Source organism: Gymnogyps californianus, chromosome Z (assembly GCF_018139145.2).
Source record: "Gymnogyps californianus isolate 813 chromosome Z, ASM1813914v2, whole genome shotgun sequence".
Taxonomy (NCBI): domain Eukaryota; kingdom Metazoa; phylum Chordata; class Aves; order Accipitriformes; family Cathartidae; genus Gymnogyps; species Gymnogyps californianus.
The window spans coordinates 59,727,994-59,754,495 of NC_059500.1; the positions used below are offsets into that span (position 1 = coordinate 59,727,994).

A 26,502-nucleotide genomic window follows, 5' to 3' on the forward strand; every position below is an offset into this window, starting at 1 on the left:
CAGAAAGCATCATGATAAAAATCTACGACACAGATCTGAGATCATTCTGCTCCAGTTTATGAGGAACATGGCAGAAGAAACACCCATTTTTTTCCTCAGAAAAACACACCGCTGGCAATGTTAACAGTAGCGAGTTTGGGGTTTTTTTAATGGCTACGTTACATTTCTCCCTGTAAAGAGGTACTTGAGGTACATATTCCTAAGGACACCATTCTTCTCTTTTCCTCCCTACAGGGACCAGCTACCTTCTAGCCAGTCTGTCCAGGTACTTTGCTTTGGCCTGTTCACCGTGTGATCGCCTCGCTGAGATGTGCAAGCTCTGGAGGCAATGGTGGCTCCTAACAGCTGTGATCCTAAACATCTGTTTCTAAAAGGAGGATGAGCCAGCTCATGGCTCTTAAGGCAGGCTGCAAGAAGGCTTAGGAGGTAAATAGGAGAGTAAATTTTCTTTGCATTGCCTTAGGGCCCAGTTCATCTCTGTGCTGTTGCGGAGTCCAGAGCAGAGATGGAAAAAAAGGCAATCTGCATCTTCCCTCCCCCATCCAAAAGCTCTTCAGGAGCTTTTTCCTCTTGGTTGCCCAAGTGGAATTCCTATTAGTGTAAATGAAAAGTAAATAGGTGCATTGAGAATGTATATGTGCCTTGACTTGAAAAAGTGGGGCTTCGACTTGTGTTTCTGAAAAAGCAAAACTTCTTCTGAAACCCGTGTTTGAAACCTTATGTTCTAAAAAATTTTTATGAAAATGTGGCAGGATCAAACTCAGGAGTGTTGATAAAAATATGGAAGGATGTAGTTTAGAGCTGGTATTTCACTTGCATTAAGACTTCTATATCTTAATTGCCCATGAATCCTGATTTTTAATCATCCATATAATTCCATAAAAACAGTGAGTCTCTTGATGCATGTTACAAGCAAAATATGAAAGCTGAATTAAGCAGCAGGGATTCCTTTCTACTTCCCCTACCCCATTACTTGGAATTCGAACAAGTCACAGACACTTCTGTAAAGCAAAATATAATGTTGGCAGCTTCTCTGTATTCTGTATGCTTAAAATTTTATTGATTTATTTAAAGTAAGCAGGACAAATATTTTAACAGTTGAGGTTTACTTGCAGATCCTATATAAAAAATTAGTCATGTATTTCTGTAAGAAACTTCCTCACAAAATGTTACTGGCTTTATGAATGTTTCTTGAAAACACAATGTCCAATAATCGTGTTTTGATTCTTATCCAAGATATTAACCTCCAGTAAGTTAAGCTGGATTTTGTACTTCAGAGAATACACAAGAGTGAAAAGGCAACAGCTAGTATTCCATTGTTTTTATTGAAAATGATGATTAGAAGGTCAAATAGCCCCTTCCAGACAGCAGATAAACATTATACTTTGTGAAAATCCCTTAAAGAAGGTTGTCCTTGAGCACAAAATCCCCTTCAGTCTGTAACATACTCCAATAATAAAATTCAGCATAGAAATGAAAACTGGAAAAATTGCAGTGACCTTTATGTGTACTGGCTAAGTTCATCTACACATGGACTTCAGCTTCTGTGTATATACACTGTGAACTGGTTCCCTTCTGTTGTATTGCATTGTGCAGCATGCTCTGTTTGCCAAATATTGCTTCTATGTGCATTTTTGGTGAGGAAGCACGAAGGATAAGCAGATGTAGAGCAAGAACAGAATATGGCCCTCACAAATCTAACACTAATGAGTATATGCTACAAACAAGATCCTCCTCCCATAGGGTCAATCAGCATCAGTGCATGAGACTCCTCAGTAGTGAAATCAGAAGTGAAAAATGGTAAGTTAAAATTATTTAATAAATATTTTTGACAGAGAAGGGAATTTTTCAAGAAAACATTTCATATGTTTTGATAAATCAATTAAATTATATAATAAACGGTTGCAAATAATTGATGGTGTTCCCTTAGACAGGTGAAAGCAAAACTTTACTATCCTTTTATCCCCTTTTTTTTGTCTGGTATAGACACTGAATAATACAGAACTGTGATGATTTTGCAGACCTTCGTGATGTTTTTGTGTCAGGCATTAAAGCCTATGTTTTCAAAGCATGCTCTTTGGTGATGAAGGGCTTCTCCTTAATAGATAGTAGAGCAACATCAGTGCTGCTCTAGGTCCACGTATTAGCCTCTGCAGCATCCGTGCTGTCTCCATCCTTTAGGTTGAGGACAAGTTCTGAACTGAGACTTCTTTCTAGGGAGCCTGTGGCACTGTAAGTCCTTCCTTCTTCCTTTTTTTGTTCCACGTCCTTGCCTCCTGCTCTACCCCCCTTCAGCCTCCCTCTTTCTCCCTGCTCCATAGCACGCTGCACCTGCTGCTCTGTTTTTCTCACTCCACTGTGCAGCTCTCTGCCAGCCCGCTGACACCACCGCGTCACCCTGTCACTTCCACTGCAGGGGCAAGGATGCTGGGAGTGAAGCCGAGGCGTTTCTTGCTGTGTGAAGACATATACGGAAGAGCAGCGGGGTGAGGACGTGGAATAGCACTGTGCTGGGACACACTGGATATGGGGGAGCACCCTCCAGCCTGGCGATGGGCAGAGGAAGAAATGAGCAACTAAAAGAGTGGGTCAACTGTTACACAAATAAGCTAAGAAGTAGGGTGTATTACGGGGTATATACCATACGGGGAGGGCAACTAAAGGGCATGTGAATATAGGCCAGCTGAAGGTATTTGAAAATCCCACTGCGCCTGTGTTGGAGAGGAGCCCACACCCGTGCTCCGTGCAGTGGTGGAGCTGCTCGGGCAGAACCTTTGCAGTGCGCTCCGCAGCCCCAGCCCTGCAGCGTGCTGTGTCTTGCCTCGCACACAATGAACCCCCCAAGGGCTGTTCTCTGCGGTGCTCATTAGCTGTATGCGCCAAGCCTGATGTGACTGAACATTAATCAACACTACTTTTCTCACTTAACATAAAATTTCCCTCCTATTGTTGCCCTTCTCTTTATGATGTAAATAATATCAGACAGCTCCAGCTATTCCAACTGCGTGCTGGGTAGCAAGCTGCAAGGGGGCCAGCCATGGCTTCTTGGGTTTCTTCTGACGTGACAGAGGTTCCTCTGCAGGGCTGAGGTACACAGAGAGGCAGAGGACAAAGAGGGCCGTGCAGCAGGTTGGGAGGCCCACCACGTGCTGTCAGCTCCTGAGTGGGAGAAGCGCCTTGCAGCTCTTCTACTCTCCCGGGGTCCCGTGGGAGACCCCTTCCTTTGCGAGCAGAAAGCATGGGGGGGTGGGGGGGTGGCCTGCCTGATGGGTGGTTTCACGTGGGCATGGAGGAAACTGGTTGCACAGCTGAGCAGCCCCAAAGGGGCTTGCTCACTTGCTCCCTTTCTCCCATGCTTTCTTAACGTCAGCAACGCAGAGGCTAGAATTTTCTGGAGTAGAGGACAAACAACGGGATAATGACATCCTGGGGGCACACACCATACTGAAAATTGTTGTAGTTGAAAGCACTAGTTTTTTTAAAAACTGACTTTGGTTAAGTCATCAGGTTTGGGGGTTTGTTAAGATAAGCAACCTTTTTCAGTAGCCTCAATCTGGTCAGTTTGAGCTCTCCCAATGCTCCTGAGCTCTGTAAATGAAATGGAGGAGCAGATGATATGTTCCTCACTTTGCCAGTCAGTCTTCTAGAAACCCAATTTGCCCCAGTCTGCAATCTGCACGACCCCTTTTGGTGACACTCTTCAGTCAGGAAAAGTGGATGAGTTAAATTCCTGCCAAGACCAAGCCTACACACCAGAGCATCCCCATCCGTTTTGAATTCAATGCCATTAAACACGTCTCAGTTTCCAGGGCTCCTCAAAGGGCAGACGTCAGCCGGGACCCCGGCAGGTGTTGATTTTGCTGGACCTCGGCAAGATCTCCGGCTCTGCCCGGGCTCAGACACCCCCACCGACGCCGGTCGTTCCCGGCTCGGGCCCCGACGGTCCGCTCCCTTCTGCTCCACCCCGGGGCTCGGCCATTCCCCGCCGCGGCCCCCGACGGCCCGGTCCGGCCCTACCCCAGCGCGGCCCCCGCCCGCCCCCAGGGGCCGGGGAAGCCGCGGCCAATGGCCAGCCTGCCGCCTGCCGCCGTCCCTCCCCGGACCCGGGACCGCCCCCGTTAAACGGCGGGGTCCGGAGCGGAGCGGCGCGCTGTCCTCCGCTGCCCTGCCCTGCCCTGCCCTGCCCTGCCCTGCCCTGCCCTACCCTGCCGTGCCCTGCCCTGCTCTGCTCTGCTCTGCTCTGCTCTGCCCGGCCGGCGGCCGCCGCCATGGGGTGCGAGCGCGGCACTGCTCTGCTGCTCCTGCCGCTCGCCCTGCAGCTGTGCCCGGGCCGCGCCACCCCGCCCGCCCCCGAGGTAAGGGCCCCCGCTGCCCCTGCTTCCCTTGGTTTAGCAAACTTTTCTTTCCTCTCTTTCATTCAAGGCGGCTTTGGGTTTGCGGCGTCCCGTCCCTTCCGCCGGGAGCCCTGTGCTGGCAGGGAAGCGGGGCTGGGGAGTCGCCAGCTCTGCAGGTGCGAGGGGAGCCGGAGCCGTCGCGGGCAGCCGGGGCTGCCGCTGCCCGGCGGGGCGCAGAAGGCGCCCGCGGAGCCGCCCCGCCGCCGGGCTGCCCGGGCCCCGCGGGCGCCCCCGCCCGTGCTTTGCCCCGCCGGACTGGCGGTGGGATCCGTAGGAGGTCGCGGTGTAGCCGCTCCATCAGCCACCCCCCCTAAAATCGGTAAAAAGTGGTCTGCTTTTATAGGGGTGCTCGGAGGCGTTGAACGTCTGAAGAGCACTTTTTCAGTTGCAGGTTCTCAGAAATGAGAAGTGAATTGCTAAGCTATGAAAACTCTGCTTCATAAAGTGCATAGGGAAACAGGTACCTTCTAAATCCAGCATGGCTTTGGCAATATTATGCACGTACTAAGTCAGGAGCTGCTTTATTTTAGAGCATGCATAAAGTGAGTGGTATCGTTCTCCAGTAGCAGCTTGTGACTGGAACCAGCTCAGCTACCGAGTGCTGTTACTGTAACTTGGTGCCACTCCAGGAGCCTTAAAGCTGCTCCTGGTTCTCTCTGTGTTTTCAGCACCCTCCATTGTCTTACAAAATGATGTTTTACATTTTAATCAGTTATTCCTTAGTTAAGTTAAGCAGATCTAAAATACAGCCGATCAGATTAATTTAGCTGCGTTTCCAAAAGCCTTTATTAAAGTCCTTCTTGATGTAAAAGCATTTCAGAAAATTGTCATATTGAGAAGTAGGGTATTGCCATATTTAAAAAAATAGAGGCAGATTTCCAGCTTGTCGGGGGCAGTGGCCAGTGAAAGACCCCACTCTCAACATATGAAATTTTCACCTTCTTACAGTCAGACAGAAATCATTGCAGTGGGGTTAGGGTTTCACTCCAGGTGTCTAAGCCATCATTAATTATCTTGAAAAGTGCTGAACAGCAGTGGAGCAGTGTTTACATTTACGGTTATTATAGTTAGCTGTGACCGGAGAAGAACCTTGGAGGGTCTCTCTCAGGGTCTTCTGGCAGCAGAATTAAGGGAAAGAAAGGGTCTTTTATTTTGAGCTCCATCCTCTCCTGTGCCACTAATTTCATTCTTCCATGCCCCCTTCTCCTAGGGCTTCCTGTCATGTCTTTCAGCTCCCATCTGAAGAGCTAGCCTTGATGTTTTTGGGGAGATCTCCAAAGGTTTGCCAAGGTGTAGCTGATCCCTTGTTAGCATTTTTGTAGGAGGGTGAGCAGCTCCCTTCTAAAAACCACAGAAAGCAGGCGGGGGAGAGAATTCCTGGCCCGTCTCATGAGTGGGCTCGGTTTAGCCCGGTGGGTGTGCATGCTCATGCTCGGAGGCATGCCCGAGTCCTCACTCTCACTGCACAGATTGAAACCAGCTGCTTGTGACCCTCAGCTTCAGCAGTCCTTTTGTATCCATTTGTTTCCAAGTCTGCCTTTCCAGGGAGAGGAACAAAAAGATGAGATTCCTCTAAAAATGAAATCTGAAATCCTCGTGGATGTTTTTTTCTTGTTCCTTCCAAACAAGCAATTGTCTCTGTAAGGTCTAAGAGCTGTCTCTCTCTGCCAACTCTACTAAGGATGTAAAATGAGTTTGCATAACCCCATTGCTCTTCTGCTAGCCACTTTGCTAGAATGTGTGTAATTTACGCTAAAGGATGGATCTAGTCACGTACTGCGTCTACATGCTGGTCAGTGAAGATATCCCAAGAGAGGGTTTCATAACATGGTGCCGAAGGATCCACTTGAGGCAATGTGCTTTATAGGATGCAACTACCAAACCAATTTGAGCATGCATTTAAATATGCAAATTTCAAAAATTTCGATAAATGTTTTCTGTAAGGTTAGACAGATGTTTGCCAGTGTTTAGACATTACTTTTATAATATTTCTCCTGTATTTTTAAGTGCTGACTCTAGCAGAGATTAATTAGTCTTACAGGAATTGATATAAAATCAGCCAATAGACCTAGAAGGACTGGACAAAATGTATAGCTATATTTTGTGCTGTCAAAGACTTAAGTACTGTATTGTGGTGCTCCGGCTGAGAAGACACAGCTGTATTTTATGAATGATTATGACCTGCAAAATGCTGTTGTACAGAGTAGTGAGCTGCACTTCAATCTCCTGCTTGGGCAGTTGCTTTTCTCTCTGTGCACTAAACGTGATGAAATACCCAGCCTTTTGCCTCTGCTGTCTGGGTCACTGGTTTCAGTGGGAGCAGTGGTTGTCCTGGGATGCTGTAAATCTGAACTGAATGAAAGAGAAGTCCTTTGACTGGGTCCATCTCAGATATATGTTTCTTAGTTGTTTGACAACGGTATTACAAGTGCACGCAAATCAAGGGCCTGATTCTTTTTGTATTGTGTCCTGAAAACTCTCATTGGAGTAATGGGATCCTTGGACCCAATACAAGCGTAGATTTAAGCGATGATCTGTATTTCAGTGGTTTCATGAGATGAAAGGAAAAGTCTCTGCATTTTTGTTTTTTGGAAATGACATTAGTGTCTAGATGAATGGATACCCAGAATGAGCAATGAACGCAGCACGAACCCAGGCTCTAATGTAAGGGAACAGGGTTTCCCACACGGCTGTGGGTAGGTCTGTGTGCCCATGTGATTGTCCTCTGAGCACTCTTCAGTCTCCTGCTCGTAGCATATGGAAACACTGGATCGGTAGGATGGCCCGATCACCGTGGTCAACGATGACAGCTTTGAGGTCGTGCTGGGTAGAAAAGACTCATCTGCAAAGGTCCACTGTTTTTTGGCCTGGGAAACTAAACTTAGTGGTACAACCATGGGCTTGAATCAACATAAGGCGCAATGCGCTGTCATATGCCTTTGCTGTCTGCCTGGTGTTAGGGCTCTTCCTCCGGTGGCAGCTCTACAGTATTGTGCTGGTGTGGGAGAAAGATATGGCCCAGCTATGATAGGCCTATGGAGTGGCAGTGGTATACTGCCACATAAGGGCTACATGTGCCCTTATATTTAAATAACACTTGTGCGTAGTCATTTATCAGACTTCATTGGAAGGGTATAATATATATACTGCTTTAATAGCAGTGGGTTGAAATAGGAGATTATCAAGAAACCTAGTGGAATAGTTTGTTGAGTTTGGAGACATCATGGATTTAGGAACACTGAGGAAAACCCCAGTTTGTTGTTTCAGTGCCATAAGGGGGGTAGCTGACATACATACGAGTATAATGTTAGACTCTTTGCTGAGGCATTGTGCAAAAATTAGAAGAAAAATTTGAAGCAGCCTTCACTATGCCTTCAGGGTTTGGTTTTTTTTTTTTGTCAGGCCTGTCTTTCTTTGTTATCTGTGCCAAAAGGGAAAGATGAGTCTTATTTATATAATATATCTTCTGAGAAGTCAGTGAAGTGAGGAGGAGTTTATGAACATCATATTGCTTACCTGGCTTTTTAGCATTTTAATTGTTGCCCTGCAAATGCTATCAAAATGGTTCTTAGGATAAGTACACTGGAAACCTGAAAATTTTTGATGCTGGATTCTCAGTCTAATTGAAATGTGAACATTTCACAAACATCTGAATTTATGAAAGCAGAAATAGATTAAGAAGCTTTCTGTTGAGGTGCATCCTCAGAAGAGAAGAATTTTAGAGATCTACCTGAAAATATTTGAGTACCTCAGTTTGAAGACTAGATATTTCTATGTTAATAACTTATCAATATTTCCTTTAAAAGAAAAGTTGCTAAAAGATGATCAGTTGCAACAAAATATATATGATATTTTGATAGAATCATAGAATGGTTTGGGTTGGAAGGGACCTTTAAAGATCATCTAGTCCAACCCCCCTGCCATGGGCAGGGACATCTTTCACTAGATCAGGTTGCTTAAGATGTCTCTGCCCATGCCAGGGGGATTGGACTAGATGATCTTTAGAGATGATCTTCATATTGTTAATTTTTGTTTTCATATTATTTATTTCAGGTAGGACAACTTGGGTTCACTTTAAAGTGTCTATATGGAAGTAATGAAGAGTGTACAATCTCCAATGGGTGGCTTCAGACTACGTTCTTCTTTGGTCATTATTACATTTAAATTGCTGTTGAAACTTGCTTGTTTTTCAGTTTTTGATCTTCTTCCGTATTCCAACAAGAGAGTGGTAACGAACTTCTTGCAACAAGCACTTGGTGATCCTACGCTGAATGAAGTGTACTTGCTCTCAACATTCAAACTGCAGCCTAAGAGCACAGCCACCATATTTGGCCTGTATTCGTCAGCTGACAACAGCAAGTATTTTGAATTTACGGTAATGGGACAGATGAATAAAGGTGAGTTGTTTGAAGTATGTAGGGAAAAACTAGTGTTGCATCCATAGTTATTGGTGTGTCACAGATGGATGTTGAAAACTGTGTGATTAACCTTTGTGCTTGAGTCGTTCCTGTTGCATCCTGTCACCACTTAAGCCCCGCTTCACAAGAGAAAAGTGTTGGTTACATCCCCTCTCACTCCCCTTCTCTTTCCTTCCTCTCGCTGGATGCTGCTCTCTCCTGGCCAGGGGAAGCTGACCTGACAATCAGCTGGTATCTCCACTCTGCCGTGGCGCTTGCTCTGAGCAATGCTGAGAAAGGAGGAAAAAAGTGGAGTATGGAGAAAGGAGTCAATTTGTTTTTCTTTTTCCCTTTTTTTTTCCTTTTTCCCCTTGGGACAATCACTGGTTCTTATTACTCAGGAATGTGAGGGACACACGCACATGCCGCCTCATGCATATGAAAGGCAGGTTCTTGTTCTGCTGACCCTGGAGGTTAGATGTGACTATGCAAGACAAATATTCCTAGCACTTACAGGATCTTTTGGGTGAATTAAAGTGTTCATTTTCCATTTATTGAAATTAGTTAATCAGGAGTCAGAGTAGGAATTTCAGCAGACTTTTAGAAATTGGGAGCTTTTATTGCTCTCTAGACCAGATCTAGGATATATTGCAATTTTAAAGTTCAGTGAAAAATTGTTGAATGATGTAAGTTATTGTTGCTCCATTGACTTCACTACTGCTATGATAATTTGCTGCTGCAAATGTTGTAATCGGGCAGCTGAGTCCAATATACTGAGAAACTTCAGTTTATATGTAGGAAAATTATTCTATATGCTGAAGAAAAGCACACCTCTTGCTTGGGAATTGTAGGGCAGTGAGTTAGATAAAACATCGGTAGCTTTATCAGGTCTGCCAAAATCCTTCTCAGGTCAGGGAATAAGAACTTTTGTGGTGGGGGTGGGTAAGACGTGGTCACACAGTAAGTGTCACACAGTAAGTGTCATACAGTTCCTAACAGTGACTTACCTAATTGCTAAATAAATGATAGATCACACATAATCCCTCTCTCCCTCTCATGCACACAGTTACATGTGTAAATGTTATACGTATATATGGGAATGCATATGTATACACACAAATACGTCTACATACGTACAATTTTGAACATAAGAAGCTCTTCTCTTGATTTTTCAAGATTACCTGCCTGCCTGATGGTTATGGATACACTTTAACTAACAGACTTAAGAGGCTTTCTGGTGGAAGGTTATGTGGCTTCTTTTGGTTTTGTCCTCAGTATGTTCGTAGCGTATTTGAGAAGCATCTGTGACAGGATGGTGGCATATAGATAGGCAGCATGAAGAAACTTGTCCTGTCAGTGACCACTGTTGAGTCGATGGGGGACATCTGTAACCTACCTGTTGTAAAGAACTGATCAAACAGAGGGAGGCTTTTTGCAGCAAGGCTGTTCCATGGAGGTCTTTTGCCTCCCTATTACTTTAGTGCACCTTGTTTAAGGCGTATGGCAGCGTGCGAGTAGTAGGCAGTGTTTTCACATGTGGTTTCTCTGGAAGTGTCAAGTGTCCCATATGGCTACTCCATACAGTAAGTGAAACCACATCCAGGAGATCATCCCGTGAGCTGAAAGTATGGAGTGTGGGGGCTGTTTGTGATGCTCTTAGGACTGGAGGTCATCACTTAAGTGGTGAGCCAACATCGGTGTCTTAGCAAAAGGCAGGGTCTAAATATCTATGGTTTTGGAATGGTGCATAGGTGCATAGTGCTTCCTCTGCGTGGTATTTCCACTTGTGCATCCAAATCTGATGTAAGTAGCCCAAAGCAGGCCTTAGTTATCCTTTGAAGTGCCACATTTGAGAGCTGTGTTCCAGATGGTTTGTTCATGTTCTGGTTTTGTTGTGGTATACCTGATAGTAAAATGTTCATAATGCCTAAATGTTTTTAAAGCACAGATTTGAATTACTGGGCAACTGCTCAACTTGTTTTGGTTAGACCAATGTACTTTTCAGAGGCAAATAGCATCCATGCGTTTCTTATCCTTTTTGAATGATTCCTTTATGGAACAGAGAACAGTAAGTGCATAAAAGTGACATAACTTAACAATTCTGCGAAGTAGTTCCTATTTACTGGCAGGATTAGTAGTTTCATTGAAAATCTGTTTCTTAAACAGTACAGGTGAGCCACTTACTCTCATGAATGTCAGCGTAGAATATCATAGTAGCAAACTTGTAATGCAGGGGCTTGGATGAGTTAAAGCTTACAGAGGCAGAGGCTGTGGTCCAGCAAAATCTCCCTTCAAAAGCCTACTCTGGTTTACCAGATGGATGTTTGGCTTTGGCTGAGGAAGGAATACTTGATCCTCCTTCCAAGCGAGACTGCTCCTTGTCCTGAAGCTATTCTGGCAGGGTCCATTCTGGGCCCTGCCACCATCTCCTCTTCCTTTCTCTAGCTTACTGCTGCATTTGGTCACTCTGAATGCAGGGCCCAGATCCAAAGACCTTGCTTTCATATGACCAGGCGTGCATAGTATTCACCTAAGTAAAATGCCTGCAATGTACTCTGTCTTGCCAGATCTTTGAGTTTGCCAAGAAATGCTACCTTTTAGCAAGTTAGTGGTGACCTCATGCACCTTTGCGGGTATCTCAGCTCTGGCAGTGTTTTGACATAGACAGCAGTGAAAACATTCCTGATATTGATCACAGCTGCTGAGACTTTAGCACTAGTGTAGACTTTAAAGATAGAGACATACCCTGCTCTGTTCGTGCTAGTATAAATCTGGGTTCTTTTAATCATTAGACTGAGCAATTAGAAAAATAGTAGGGAACATGTACCCAGTAACTGAGAAGGTCACTGACAAACAGCGGTATCACAGCATCAAAGAGGGTACATTAAGTAGTGGAGAGATGGGAAGATAATTTGTTAAATGAATAGAAATGGGATTAGTTCAGTACGTGTTATTAGCTCTGAAGCTAATATGAGTTTTTCCCTCTACTATATCCACAATTTTTAGTTGACCTCATGTTAATGTAGGTGTTTCTTGAAGGTCGGAGTATTTGTGAGCTCTCACTTGATGCAACAGTAGCAGCCCTCTGAACTTCCAACAGATGTTCGCAAGAGCCAGCGCTTAACTGTTTAGGTGCCCGGCATCTGTGCAGCTTGACTCCTCGATGCACATAACTGTTATCATGAGGAAATAAGGGATATGCAGGCTGGCAATCAGTGGGATCTCTGAAACAATGTCTGTTTAATATTGTAGAGTAGTTATACACTGTCTAGATGCACTCGGCTCACTGCTTCTGCAGATACGCATTCTGAGAGCCAGGGAGAGATTTTGTGGAGAGAACCAGCAAGCTGGTCTAAGATTTAGCTTGCAGATGCTAGCTTACCCATGCTATTTCCTTAGGAAAGAGACATTTTTTCAATATTACGCAGTGTGTAAGAGGTTTTTTTTGTCTGCTGTTCTGTTTTTTGATGGTGCATTTTACTTCATGAAGCAAGAATTTGTTGTGTGAATTATCAAGTTGGTCATTCACTAATGCCTTAAAAAAAGAGTTGAGAGGGGGCTTAGTCATCTTTAGGGGTGGAATATGTCTTTTCTGCATTATATTTTGTTTTTACTTACTATTTGTTAGAGAGAAATGCAAGTTATTTGCTTGGAATCATGCTTCCTTTGGTTTCTTTAATGATGCATTTGGGTACACTGTCAGATGGCTTCACTGAATGCAATATGCATCACTGAAGCTGATTTTTCTAGTTGTACATTTCTGCTACAGAGTATTTCTAGGTCTATCAGATAAGTACTTGCCAAAGTGCTGACTGCAGCTGTCTGCTACACCCTTTACCTTTGTGCCACTTGTATTTTAGCATGTTATGCCCTGTAAGGTGACATTGGTTAAGCCAGTTAGAGAGGCCTGGACAAAGCACTGGAAAACACTATGCAGGCAGCAATGCTTTACAAATCGGGAGTCATGCAAGAGTCCTGGTAATCCTGCTTTGAGAGTCAATGTCCTATTTATTATTACCATTTATATCTGCATATGGGATGCATTTACAAAAGCTGATATGTGGAAAAATACCAGAGCAATTGCAGATTTTCACAGGATCTTCCTTGATCAGCCTTGGGTTATCTGCTACCCTCTGATGGTCCTTCTGTGTATTTTGTACTAGTGGTGCTGCGCTATCTGAAGAGCGATGGGAGGTTGAATTCGGTGATCTTCAGCAACATCCAGCTGGCTGATGGGAAACCCCATGCTGTCATCTTGTGGCTGAGTGGCCTGCAGCAGGGATCGAGCACAATAGAGTTGTATCTGGACTGCCTGCAAGTAGGTGCCATTCAGGACCTGCCAAAAGCATTTCCAGCGCTGTCTCAGAGGTCGTCGGCCGTAGAGTTGCGCACTTTCCAGGAGAAGCCACAGGTGAGCAGGAAAACTGGGAGCAGGCTGAGCACTTAGAGGGATCACCAGGGATCCTCTGGATCACTGAATCCAGACCTCAGCCCGCTCAGCAGCCAAGCTCTACAATGGTGCTTCAGTAATACTTGAGTATTAACTTGTGAAATAAATGTAAATGTAAGTTCCCTATGGAACAGGTGAAATCTTAGCTTCATTGAACCCAGTAATAGTTATGCTGTTCGTTTTAAACACAATTTTTAGCTCATTTAAAAAAAAATTACTGCCTCCCTCACTTCAGTCTAGATGTTTCTTAGGGACTGGACTTTTTGCAAGGACTTAGCTGATGCAGTAAGGGCAGCTCTTTGTCAACTTCTTACAGCTGTTCAGTATGAGCAACCCTTGGCTGTGTATGTGGCTTTCCTCTTCATGATAAGCCACATGGACTAAAAAGACAAAAGAAGGGGGGACTCACATGGTGCAAGAGTCCAACCCCCATCTGTTTGACTACAATAGTTTTTCTTCCTCTGTTTGCCAACCAAGGGTTGACATAGCTTCCTGTCATCTCCCTATCAGCAGTCCAAGGTAAACAGTATCTTCCGCAAGCATCTTCCACCATCATTAATGCAAAATATGCATTAGAAGGTGCAAAGGCATTCTACCCCCAAGGTTGCCCCCTTGCTTTGTTTCATTGCAAGCTTGAAAATGAGCCTGTTTATATGGGGAATCACTAAGGTGCCCACATTTCTGACATGAATGTAAGCCTGTTTGAGAGGAGGGAAAAAAGACTGCTTTGGATTCAGTTCAACAACAAAAAAATCATTTTCATATGCCGTGGATATAAAAATATGTGAACTTCCTGGTACGTGAGATCATATGAATTGGAATAATAAAAAAAAGTTGAAAATAAAACCACAGCTATGTGAAAATCTGCAAGGCAAAGATGAGGGATTTTATTACAATTCAGATGGTGATGGGTGGTCCTGAAGGGGACGATGTAGGAGCCCTGCATGCTTAGGAAATGGACAACCTCTCTAAAAAATTAATTTAGTTTGATATTTCACATTTTTTCCATTGTTGTACCAGAATTGTGAGCTCTGTTTTTCTTGTGAGTCCAGGATACGCTAGATGAGCTGAAGCTGGTAACTGGAGGAACACTTGCCCAAGTGGGGAACCTGCAGGATTGTTTTCTTCAACAAATTGAACCTGTTCCTCAGTACACTGGTAAGGCCTGCAACCAGGAGTTAAAATTGTTCCTTAGGATACAAGTGCAAAGAAGCTAATGTGATGAATATTAAAAATGTAGAGAAGCTCTATAGACAAGTAATAACAATTGTTTGACTGAATTACAGCCATTATAATTTCCTGTAAATGTTTTAGACATAGCTCAGTTTGGAGAGAAAACAGTCACTGCTGCTGGTGATAAAGCAATGAGTTGTTGTCCTAGTGAAGGAGGAGTCTGTAATGACTAAAAGAGGCTTTTTAGCCTAATTTGCAAGACGAACTTTTGTGATGATGATCTGTTTGTGTCAGCTTAATAATATTTTAAGTATTCAAATTGCAGACGATTGCAGACAGGAAGTAGTCCTAAATGTGATACACTGCTACAGGCTTTATGAAAATAGGTAGATGGATAGAGCAGCAAGACCTATCAATGTACTTATCCGCATGGCCAGTATTCATCTTCTGTTGATCACTGGAGTGTCCTGGAGAGGGGAGGAACAAGGCGTGAAGAAGGACACAGGAGACTGCAGAGCGTGTTGGCACTATGGCTAACAGAGCCTGCGGGTCCGCGTGGGAGAAGCCATTGCAAGGCAGCCACTAGTCCTGCCACAAGTTAGCCGAGGTTTTTGTCACCTGCTGGACTGGAAATCTGCTCCAAAACCAATTGCTTTTCTGCCTGTGCTGAGCATTGTGGAGACTGAGCTGGGAACCGGGAGGAAAAGGAAGGAGCTGAGGTTGCTAGGATTCATGCAGGTCCGCAGGGGCTGGGGGCAATCCTCTGTGATGGGCAAGGGCACGCTCTAACCTCTCGACACAGCAAACCTGGGCTAGACTGCCCCATCTGTGCCCCTTCCTAGTCCCTGTCAATCTGCCTTTCTGCTGTGGGTGTGAGGGAGAAGAATGGGTTCACACTGTGCATGCAATATGTTCGTATGTGACAACCGTGCGGGGAAAAAGTGAGTTCAAGGTTTGAAATAGGATCCATGAGAAGTTCTCTCTCTCACACCCTTTCCTGTCCCCACCGCCAAACCCAACCCTGCAGCATTGCTACTTTTGATTAGAATAGAGACAAGATACACAAATTTTATATGAGAGCATCCTGGATACATTACATGAATGTAGGCATCAGTGCTGTGCAGCGATAACAGAATCTGTTTTGCCTTTTAGCTGTGTAAATCCTCAGTTGCACATGCTTCTGTTTTCTTGCTCCTTGACATATATACACCTAGGCAAAAAATACAGTGTTTTATCATCAAAGGTCTCTCTTTTTCCCTAAATCGACAGGCATTTGCACATAGAAGGGAAAGGTAATTCAGTGTTTCCTCCTGGAAAAACTCACAGCTCTGTGAGCGAGGTTTCCAGATTGCAGACTTGCAGCTTTCTCATTTGTAACTTTTTGCTCATTAATCAGTAATACTAATGGTAGTAATACAGAGAGGTATTTTCTCTCCCTGGCTGCCTCCACCTGGCTGAGCCTCTCAATTTCAGTTGTTTATAACCTTCAAGTGGAATTAGTATCATATTAATAATAATAATAAAACAACTCATATGAATATATTCAAAGTCTACATAGTCAAATCCACCAAAGGAAAAGGTGCAAATGTTCCAAAAGCAATATTAACTCAGCTGCCTTGCACTTTGTATATGCTTCACAATTCCCTTTTACAGGAGCAATATATCAGATAACCACAATTTTGCCTTCAGCCAGAAAAAGCTGGAATGCAAATGCTTAGCTATATAGGGGTGTGAGATCTATGTATCTTGGTAAAAGCATGTGTTTTCATATTAATTGGAAAATCCTGAGAGAGCTTTGGAACTGAATAACTGTACATGGCTTTGACTGTGTGCCTGGTCATTGCTTACTGCTGTGGCAGCAGCATTCCCTCCATGTTTAGTCTGTGAGGCTGACACACCTAAGCAGTGTAGGTGAGAATATGATGATCAGAGATTAAACGTGTATTTGGATCTTCCCGTGTGGGTAGGAAAATGCAGTGAAAGATGCACTGGGTTTGGTAGATGAGATTAGTATGCTGCATGTAATCATCATCACAGAATCATTCAGGTCAGGAGGGATCTTTGGAGGTCATCTAGTTCATGTAGGGTACCTGAACCTGACATAGTGTAAAAAAAAAAAAAATAGCTATGTTGCGCTAGACCAAAGGTTCTTTTAAACCTAGCTACTGTTAGAGACAGTATGCCAATATAGACCCAAGGGCAAGAGTATAAGAGAGTGGAGTTATAGTGTGGTTTTCCCGGAATGTTTTCTTATTCTCCAGCAGTTCATGGTATACAGAGCTCTTGACTCAGAGGTGCTGTCTTTGTGTTTTGTACTCAATATGTTTGCTTCCATGAATCTGTCCAGTCAGTTTTGAATGTGTGATAAAGAATGTCTTCTGGCAAGAAATTCATCACGTCTGAGGAGCTATCTCCTGTTTACTTTGAACCTACCTCTCTGTAATTCCATGTGCAACTGGTATATGCAAGCTTCTTTGGTGGAGGGTTGTAGGCTGACAGGAAACTGTTCTCTTGTCAGCCATCATCCATACTTTAATCATGGCTGGATCTCTGGCCAAGTAACCACAATCTGTTTGAATGACACTTCAGGACTCTGACTTTGCTGGATGGGGGCAAGTGGGGTGCTTGAGCCAGTATTGCTCCCAAGAGAGCTAGAAGAAGTATCTGAGGCATTTCACAGTGGCCTGCAATTACACAAGCTAGTGTTTGTGCATTTGCCCTGCCTGGGCCAATTAGCTGTGCGACGGAGCTGCTCTAAATCCAAGGCCCTATACTGGAACAGATTGCCCAGAGAAGTTGTGGATGCCCCATCATTGGAAGTGTTCAAAGTCAGGTTGGACGGGGCTTTGAGCAACCTGACCCAGTGAAACGTGTCCCTGCCATGGCAAGGGGGTTGGACTAGATGATCATTAAAGGTCTCTTCCAACCCAAACCATGCTATGATTCTATACGGTAAGGTCCTGGGAAGAGAAAGACATGGTAGTTCCCTGACATGACCTCAGGCTTACAGAGTATAAGCATGTCAAGGGACTTCAGTTCCCTGTTGGACAGTAATTCTTCAGATCTGTCTCTGAATTTAATTATTGCTGTGAAAGCCATTCTGTTACTCAGGTTGTTACTGACTCAGAGTATAGAGCTAGCGACTAGCTGAAGTGGGGAGTTGCCTGAGTAGGTGGAGTATGGATGAGAGAGACTACATGGTAGGACCAAATAACTGTATAGCTTCAGGCTGTATGTTTTGCTTACCCTGCTCACTCCTGGGAAAAGCCACCACACAATATACTGTGGACCAACAGGTCCCTGAAAGGCCTCTCTGAGTTCTTACCACTGATCACTGGTCATTCTGCTGCAGGTGGGGCCTACTGTAGGACTTGGCTTTAAATGGAAGAGAAAAAAAAAATCAACTATGGGAATTCATCTGTTTCTGCTATGCTGTCTAAATTCACAGACAGGACGTGTAGTTCATGGTGGTACAACCTGTTTAGTCCACTTTAAAGTTTAACAGTCTGCAAAACTTCACTGTACAGGATAGATCTGGTTTTGATTTAGATGCTAGCCAACAAACAGCATCTGAAATCTTGAGAATTTTTTGCAGATCTCAATCAATAATGCCTAAACCATTCTTTGTTTGAAAAAAACAAGCAAAACAAGAACAGACCCCAGCATCTGTCCCGACAGCCTGTGTGCCAAGTTCTGCTATAAGATTCTGAAATACCCATGATACTAAGTCCTGCCACTTTCCTCCCAAATAAAAATAAGACAAGGTTGGGACTAGAAGAGAGGCAGGTTCTGGAACAGGTGGTTCCCGAGTCTTTAGACTTGTTCAGTGTTTTGATGAGAAAATCTGAAATGAAGAAAACAGTGTGTGTGAGGAGTTGGATGATTCCCACTAGTATGTTTGGAAACAGTTAGACATGCTTTGAACTACAAAACAATGAGGTAAACATTAAGAAAAGCATTTTTCATATAAGCTTTCAATACTCACAAAAGTAACACATGAATAAACCTCCCTGAAGCCATTGGGCATAATATCAAAATATCCTGCCTGCTTAGACTGTAAAAGAGCATATATTTGTGAAATTTGTTTTGACATACAGACTTAGAGAAGTAAACAAATAGCTGCTCGAGAGAGCTACAAATGCAGAAGTGAGCTACAAACAGAAACTACTATGAGCTACTGTACTAAACGTGGTCTCTGCTTCTCCTCTGTCACTGGGTCAAAACTAATGTTTCATTTAACAGATAAGAGTCTCGTGAAGATCTTGGGTTGGTTCTGGTCCTTCCCTATGGCTCATTACAGATATAACTTTTGATCTTGTCTTAGAGGTCTTTAATTTGTTACTTGGTGTTGAGAACTGGCTTTGGTGTGAGTTCATAGTGTGTCAAGTAGATGTTTTGTAAGTCCGTACAAACTCTGCACCCCCCAGAAGCAAACGCAGCCATGAAACTTGTGTACAGTGTGAGGAGCTGCCTTTTGGAAGAAAAGCCAAATGACTGTCGCAGGTGTTAAAAGCGCTGTTTTTGTCAGAGCAGGCACTCTTGATGCATGGTTGGAGCTGCACAGTGAGCTTGCTCAGAAAGCTCAGTAACTTCACTTTGAAAAGTGTGCAGGAATCAGTTGTGATGACATGAAATACAGTTATGGAGGGTGACTTCCCATTGTATGCACAGATACTTTATGCCGCTGCCTTGCCCTCCTGTCCCAAACGGGTTATCACAAAAACCCAGTCTTGAAATCCTAAGGTTTCACTTAGGGTTGCTGGTCTCAGGCCTGGGGGGAACCAGTGACACTGGTGGCATTAGTTGCCAGTGTTGTTAGGTCTTACTAGAGAGCCTTGACACTGAAATAGTGGTAGAAAAATCACAGACTGTTTTTATTTCTGTAGAGAGGTTTCTGCTTTGCCTGTTTCTGTGGTATACAGTGGAGTTCAGTCCAGAAAAGCCTTGAGTTCATGCAAATCACTCTCTAAAAATTTGGGTAGATACTGTGTTTGCTCTAAGGATTGCTACGGGGCTTAAGTAACAGTAATGTCTGCCCTCCTTGGCTTTCCTTGGCTCTTCACGGTGTTTCCATCTTGTATGTCAGAAATTATCATGGCAAATAGAGGAGAGTTAATGTGCATTGTGCACTCTTTTTCATTGCTGTTTCCCTGCAGGTGATTTTAATAGGCAGCTGATGGGTCAGATGATGCAGATGAACCAAATACTGGGAGATGTGAAAGACCTTCTCAGACAACAGGTACTGTATAAACGCTTCAGTGTGAAATATCCCAAGCTTGCCACTTTTGATAGAGTCAGGGCAGAATTCACATAAGCAATAAACTCCTGTGTAGAGTTCATTGCCTCAGAGGTACAACACGGTGGAGAAGAAATAACCATATATGTCCTGGTACCCTGTGCTCGCTATGGAGGATCACTGAATGTGGGAATGTAGGGGACTTGCTTATTCAGATCCAGAAAATCTGGTGTCTTAAGTGGAGAGGAACTAGCCCACTGTTAGATAGAGGCAGGTCTGTTGCACAGAACTGAAATGGCATTTGTTCCACTTGCTGGTGGGCATCAGAACTGGAATTGCTGGTGGCGCATGCCTTTAGTTAAGCATGTCATTCTTAAAGGTCCTGTTGATGATGGCTGAACTGAAGTACAACCATTATCACTGTCCTTAATTTTATGGAGTATGAAGAGCATCTCATTTCAAGATAGAGTACCTATGTTGCATGGATTGAGTGGCATCTTGGGCAAAAATGATAATGGTACTTCTGGCAGCCAGGTGCAAACTGGAGCTGCCTGTACCCAAATAATGTTTATTTTCTATATTCTCAAGGTCAAAGAAACAACTTTTCTGAGAAATACCATAGCTGAGTGCCAAGCATGTGGTAAGTATTCCTGTTACTGCCTGTAAAAGGCAACCAGGTGAGTACAGTCATTTTAAAGCTAGTATTGATTGCATCAACTTTATGTGGTTTCTAAGAAGTAGTTTTTTAAAAATACTGTGTCCAAAGTTCTAGATGTATTGGACACAAATTTAAAATAGATTTTCATTAGAGAAAAAGCTTTCGGTTTCCACAGACCTGACAATAACCTGTTGGGGGGATAAAAGCCCACTAAACCAAGCAGTACCACTCACCCTGTACCATCAGTTCTCGCTCTGCCACAAAGCTGTGCCACATGTTCCTGGGGAGGGAGACGTTGCCTGCCAGGTATCTCATGAACAATCTTAGTAGAAGGACAAGGGAGAAATCATGTTCTGCTCTAGCTGGTATTGTCAGTCTGAGGGAGATCCTCTGCAGTCCACCTGAAAGTTGTCTGATTCTGAGTAGGCAGTCACTAGTCAACAGCAGTAAGACCCAAAAGGTGGTCTCTATCTTTTCACTAAATGGAAGAAATAAATGCTTTCCCAAATAACACTGCATGGCCCTCCTACAATCAGGACACTCATGCACTGTGTATAAAAAACAAAATACTCCCTCACTGGGTGGGGCGAAGGGCCTTAAACTCATCAGGCCTTTTAGCTGCTTTCTTCTCCCAGTCTGTCAGCCTCATCAAACTCAGTCAAACTCAAGTTGAGCTCCAGCAAGGTTAACCTTTATGTGTAAGTGCCAAAGAAAAAGTCTTGAAATCCTGCGTGCATCAGTACCAAGATTCAGCACCTGCCAGAGTCTCAGAAAATGCTGCTTTTTCCCCAGGGCTGGTCTCTGTGCACCTAAGCCAGTGTACTTGAATGTCCTGCTGGGTGTTGGTGGGCTGCCAGCTGCTGCTGCTTTATTCCTCTGATTTGTAGACTGTCAGATATGCTCTTGCAAACCATGGCACTGTTTTTTCTTTTGAAGTGGTAGTGTTGCTGATTTAGCCTGAGAAATGCCTTGTACCATCACACTTGAGTCCCTTGGGCCATCTGAGGTCACTGGTGTTCAGAGTTTCCTCCCCTGGCCAGCCACAGATCTGTGCTGGGACTAACGTAGCAGGAGGGCTCCCATGCGTAGCCAGGAAAAGCACATGGACCTAACAAAATAGCCTTAATTTCCTCTGTCTGGGGATGCAGCAAGCTGCTGGGCCATTCCCAGCATGAAGTCTCTTCAGCCACAGCACAGCTGGTAGCAGCACAGTGCAGAAACACGAAGCCCCTGCTGTGCAGTGTCTTGGGCATCTCTTCAGAGCATTTGCCAGCTGCAAGCCATGATGGATGTTTCTTTCAATTGCTGAAACTGTTGTTCTTTCTGCATTAAAGGTTTGGGAACTGTGAATTTTCCAACTCAGCTTCCTAGGCGCAGTAAACCCAAATGTGAAGTTAATTCCTGCTTCAGGGGAGTCAGGTGTGTGGAGACAGCAGAGGGATTTCAGTGCGGCCCCTGCCCTGAAGGGCTCACAGGAAATGGAGTTACCTGCTCAGATATCGATGAGGTAAAATAGTGACTTTCACTGAATTAAAAAAAAAAGGGGGGGGCAAAAAAAAAGCTAAAAAGCAACTGTTTCATACATATCAATGGGTTGCTGATGCTTGTTGTCTTCAGCATTTGCTGACTGCTTGCACAGTGAAAATTAATTCTGATTTGATTCTACCTCCCTATTTTGCTGTTGCTGCAACTTTATGGAGGTTATGTGTGTGAAAACTCGAAATACCCTGGTGAGTTGAGAAGTCACTTAAAGGAGTTTAATGTTTGGGAAAAAAAAAAAACAAAACCAACCAAAAAAAGCTTTAGACGTAGTTGTTTCTTTCCACAAGAAGATGCAGTAGCTTCTGTTATAGGCTGCAGAAGCACTTCTTGTCAATATGGGCTTTGTTTCTTTAAATTGTAGTGCTCCTGAACCAGCCTTGGAGACCAAAGTCTTTTCTTCAACCCAAACTGGAGCCAAGTTTTCAGCCTTACCTTAAAAATCTATGAAAGAAAATAAACATGTATTGTTATTGTTCCTTTTGCTGCTTTATGGTTGTGTTGAAAACTGATAATGTTGACAAATCTATTTTTTTTTCTTGTGCTATATGTTAGAAATTCAGAGCTTGCTTGTATTGAGGACTGAGTTAATAAATTTACAATATCTTAAACAATTAAATAAAACCTGTGTTAATTGGAATGTGACACTTACTCAGAACACAAACAACAAAACCGCTTACAGCTCCACTGCATTTTTTCTGTGTGATGATTTTTGCTGTTACTCTTCAGTGATTTTTGTGGAAAAGCACCTGGATGTAGTAGACCAGGGAACCAGGACAATTAGGTTATTAACTGTGCCTGTGGATAACACAGTACTACCAGTGTACCTGCCTAATGATGTAAAAAAGCAAAAGCAATTCCTTTTTTCTCCTTCCTAGCTAACAGGAGATGTGCTTTGAGTGCTCTTCTGGTTTACTCCCTCCTGTAGGCCATCAGCAGAGAGGATGCGATGTGCCCAACTTGTATCTGTCTGTGAAAAACACTGGGGAGAGAAAACGGGTTGAGTGTGCCAGTTTCCTGAGTTGTAGGCGATGTCTTTTGTTTTGCCTCACATGGCATGGACTGTGTCTGCTGCAACAGAAGGCGCAAAAAATGGAGGTGAAGCTCTGAAATGTGAATGCAAGAGGTGAAGCTGAGACAGCTGTGGTGCAAGTTTCATGCCACAGACAACCACGGTGAGAGACTCGAGCCAGCCTAGGTGGAGCCCACCAGTACGGATGGGTTCCACTTCCTGAGCCATACCCAGGCTGAGGCAGAGCATGGCAATTATCTCCTCCTTGCCATTTTCAGGGTTGGAGCAACTCTACCCATGACAGCAGTGTTGGAAAAACAGACCTGATCTCACATTAGAAACAGCGAGGAAATTTAGCCAAAATGGTGTCATAGAGATACAGTCTTGCTTATATGAGGTCTTTACGTGGACAGTGCTACTAAAATGCCACCTAGTCTGGTGCGGTTTTGTTCACCAGTAAATATCTCCTTTAACAGCTGGATTTTCACTTACGATTGCGCAGGGGGGAAAAAAGAGATAATAAATGGCAATAGCTTTTCATTGTCTAAAAAGAGGCGATGTGTCATATTATTTGTTTTCCTGAGTTAGCTGAGACTAAGAAGAAAAGTAATTTTTTTTTTTTTTTTTGAAAGCTCTTTAGGAATGTGTTCTGGGAAAGCACCTTTCTACTGAATGAACTATTTCTGTACTTCCTAATAACTGGCATTTAAAAAGAAGTTCATGTACAAATTCTGATAAAGACAAATCTAGAAGCTTCCTCACTAAGAGCTGCCATCGTATTTTCTGAGGCTGTTAGCATCTCTGCAAAATGCTCCCTTATTCATTACCAGTTTGAAGACATTACTTTCATATGCTGATGCCCTGTGTCTTGGGAGCTGCAGCTCTGCTCTATGTACTGTGTAATTTGAGTGCCCTCTGCTGCCTACAAGAAAAAATCCACAGCAGACAAGGAGCACAAAATGTCTGTCCTAGGTTTTACATTTTCTTTATGTTAGTTATGGACCTACTTCTAAAATCTTTCTGTCAAACATGCTTTGATATTAAATATACCTTTTCTTGCTCCCTTGTGTGTGTATTTGGTTCCAAGTTTTATGTTTGTTGTAGCTGGGTATCTTCTGGCTTGTTCTCCATCTTGCGGATGTTTTTCTGTTCGTGATGAAGGGGGGAAAAAAGGCATATTTTTAAAACTCTTTCATATTTCTTTCTTATGTTTCTTATTTATTGTTGTCTTTGTGCCATATGCAGCATGATGGCATGTTGATGTTTTCCGTACTCTTACAAATATTACCTAGCGGCTAGTGTTGATGTTGGAGAGGCAGCAATGCGGGATGTGGTTCCCGACCTGGCACCCACAAGGCCAGTGAAATGAGTCACAGCTGTTCTGTAAAACTGCATGAGGCAATGAAACAAATGGTTCCTTCAGGGCAAGGGATGATGCTTTTGGGAAAAGTGCCAAGGATTGTCTGTGGGCCTCCGTTCTAGAAATGAGTGCGTGCCACTGGCACATCTCTGCTCATCTGGCTCATGTTTGGGTTACTTCTGGCTATAAGAGTTGCCCAAATATAAATGAGGTAATATGCTGCTGCCACTTCTGTGTGTACAAAACACAACTGCAGGACCATTCAGTGGGTTGGAGTTACGCGGCTTTCCTGATATTGTGGTCTGGACCCTTCCAGGGGGCTCTCAGCCTCCGAGGGAGCTGAACCTGCCCAGCAAAAGGAAAGATTGGGGATCAGAGCTTAGGGCATCAACTACAGGCTGTAATGGAAGATTGCAAGTATTACTTAAACTACAGAGATAGCTGAAGACCTACTGGGGTCAGAAATACCTGCAGAGACTGTTTCCTCTGTAAGCCAGCTCTGAACAGAAGACATACAGACATTGCATGTAGCATTGCCTTTGACTGAGAGGTCTGTGCACATAGTCAGAGTCTGGGTGTTACTGAAGCATGAACATGTGCTCGCTTCATTTTTTTCTTTGCAGTGTCGTTACAACCCTTGCTTCCCTGGAGTGCGATGTGTGAACACTGCTCCAGGTTTTCGATGCGAGACCTGTCCCCCAGGATATACAGGACAAACCGTGCAAGGGGTTGGACTCAGCTATGCCAAGAGCAATAAGCAGGTGAGTGGCAGCATCCCTGCTGCAACTGCTCTTGCAAGATGCTGATTTATATCAATGCAGCTGTATCGCATTTATTTATACTTCAGTCATTCCATAATTGCCTTGTGCAGTTAGGCAGAGCTCAAGAGCGTTTCAGTTAGAAGATCTGAGTTGTGTTTGCTTGGCTTTAATGGGAGTATTAACACTCAGTCCCATTAATACTCGGGACCGGTATGGAGACAAGAAAAAATGTCATTATCTTCATAGATATCTCTGATGGATTTTAAAGGGGGCTCTGCTGATTTCTGTAAACTGGCTTTGAATTAGGAAGAGTATGATAGAAAAGGCCTATTTTACTGTCATTTTTTGCATGTTCCTGTAGCACCCTACAAGGGAAACAGTTCTTGTCTAAACTCTTGTGGGCGAACCAGAAGCCCATCCTAAGGTTGAAATTTTTTCTATCACAGTGTCTCTTCAGGGTTTATATGTGTCTGGAGATCCATTGGAAAGTTAGCCTATGGGTATGTCTGTGCCATTCTGAGAGCGGTTTCAGGAGAGGCTATGACTCTTTTCTAGATTTAAACTTTAGTGGCTTTTCTTCAGACTTGGATGTCGAATTGACATTTTTTTAATTACATGTTGATTTGTTTCATTGCTAGGTCTGCTTAGATATTGATGAATGCCAGAATGGTGGACTTGGATTCTGTGTTCCAAATTCCCATTGCATAAACACTTTGGTAAGTACCTTTTCATTTGTGGTTTTAAAAAATTAATTGTTTTAAAATTCCATGAGGCTAGGATTGGATTTATGGCTCTGATTTTGAAGACCTGAATAATACCATTTGTTTGTTGGCTTCATGTAAGCCAAAGAATCCTTTCCTCTTTTCCTGACTAATAAAAAAAAAATCAATACTTGATTTGTCATTAACATGTCCATCTGAGCTGTATCCTTATTACTTTTCCTGAGGAACGGCAGGAACTCTTCTCTCCACACTGTCCAGTTAAGTGTGTTTATGAGTATGTTATTGCAAGGAACCTCCTTTGAAAGAATAAACCTTTGCTTCGCCTCATCTCTTCCCACCTGGGAGCTGCTGCAGCAAGCTGTTCCCCTGGGTGCTCTTTTTATAGGAGTAATGTCTTCACTTCATTAGGGTATTTACACAGTACCAGATATCCCTCCAAATAAATACAGAGAGGAGGAGAGCTGCAATTGGTAGGACACTTTTAATAACCTTAGATACTAAATCCAGGAGAGCAAGCATAGCAGAAGTAGAAATGGTTTGAAAGATGTTAGGATCCAATAGAAGGGGCGTACAACCATTTTAATGCTATGAAGCAAGTTGGACCTTTTACTTAGAATCATAGAATCATTTAGGTTGGAAAAGATCCTTAAGAACGAGTCCAACTGTTTACCTAACTGCCAAGTTCGCCACTAAACCATGTCCCTAAGCGCCATGTCTACACATCTTTTAAATACCTTCAGGAATGATGACTCAACCACTTCCCTGGGCAGCCTGCTCCAGTGCTTGACAACCCTTTTAGT

At 43.6% G+C, this 26,502-nt stretch overlaps 1 protein-coding gene across 3 annotated transcripts in view; it reads left to right on the forward strand.

The window, feature by feature from the left end:
* Positions 1 to 8,577: 8,577 nt before the first annotated feature.
* Positions 8,578 to 26,502, forward strand: part of THBS4 (thrombospondin 4) — a 35,089-nt gene continuing 17,164 nt past the window's right edge. The window contains exons 1-8 of one of the 3 annotated variants that reach the window (XM_050913173.1): positions 8,578 to 8,791; positions 12,955 to 13,202; positions 14,294 to 14,411; positions 19,568 to 19,653; positions 20,239 to 20,290; positions 21,643 to 21,815; positions 24,843 to 24,980; positions 25,619 to 25,696. In XM_050913173.1, coding sequence (XP_050769130.1) covers positions 8,773 to 8,791; positions 12,955 to 13,202; positions 14,294 to 14,411; positions 19,568 to 19,653; positions 20,239 to 20,290; positions 21,643 to 21,815; positions 24,843 to 24,980; positions 25,619 to 25,696 — 912 coding nt within the window. In that variant the 5' untranslated portion in view covers positions 8,578 to 8,772. Of the gene's footprint in view, positions 8,792 to 12,954; positions 13,203 to 14,293; positions 14,412 to 17,075; positions 17,094 to 19,224; positions 19,234 to 19,567; positions 19,654 to 20,238; positions 20,295 to 21,642; positions 21,816 to 24,842; positions 24,981 to 25,618; positions 25,697 to 26,502 lie in introns of all 3 variants that reach the window. The other 2 variants (XM_050913172.1, XM_050913174.1) reach the window with 2 other exon arrangements.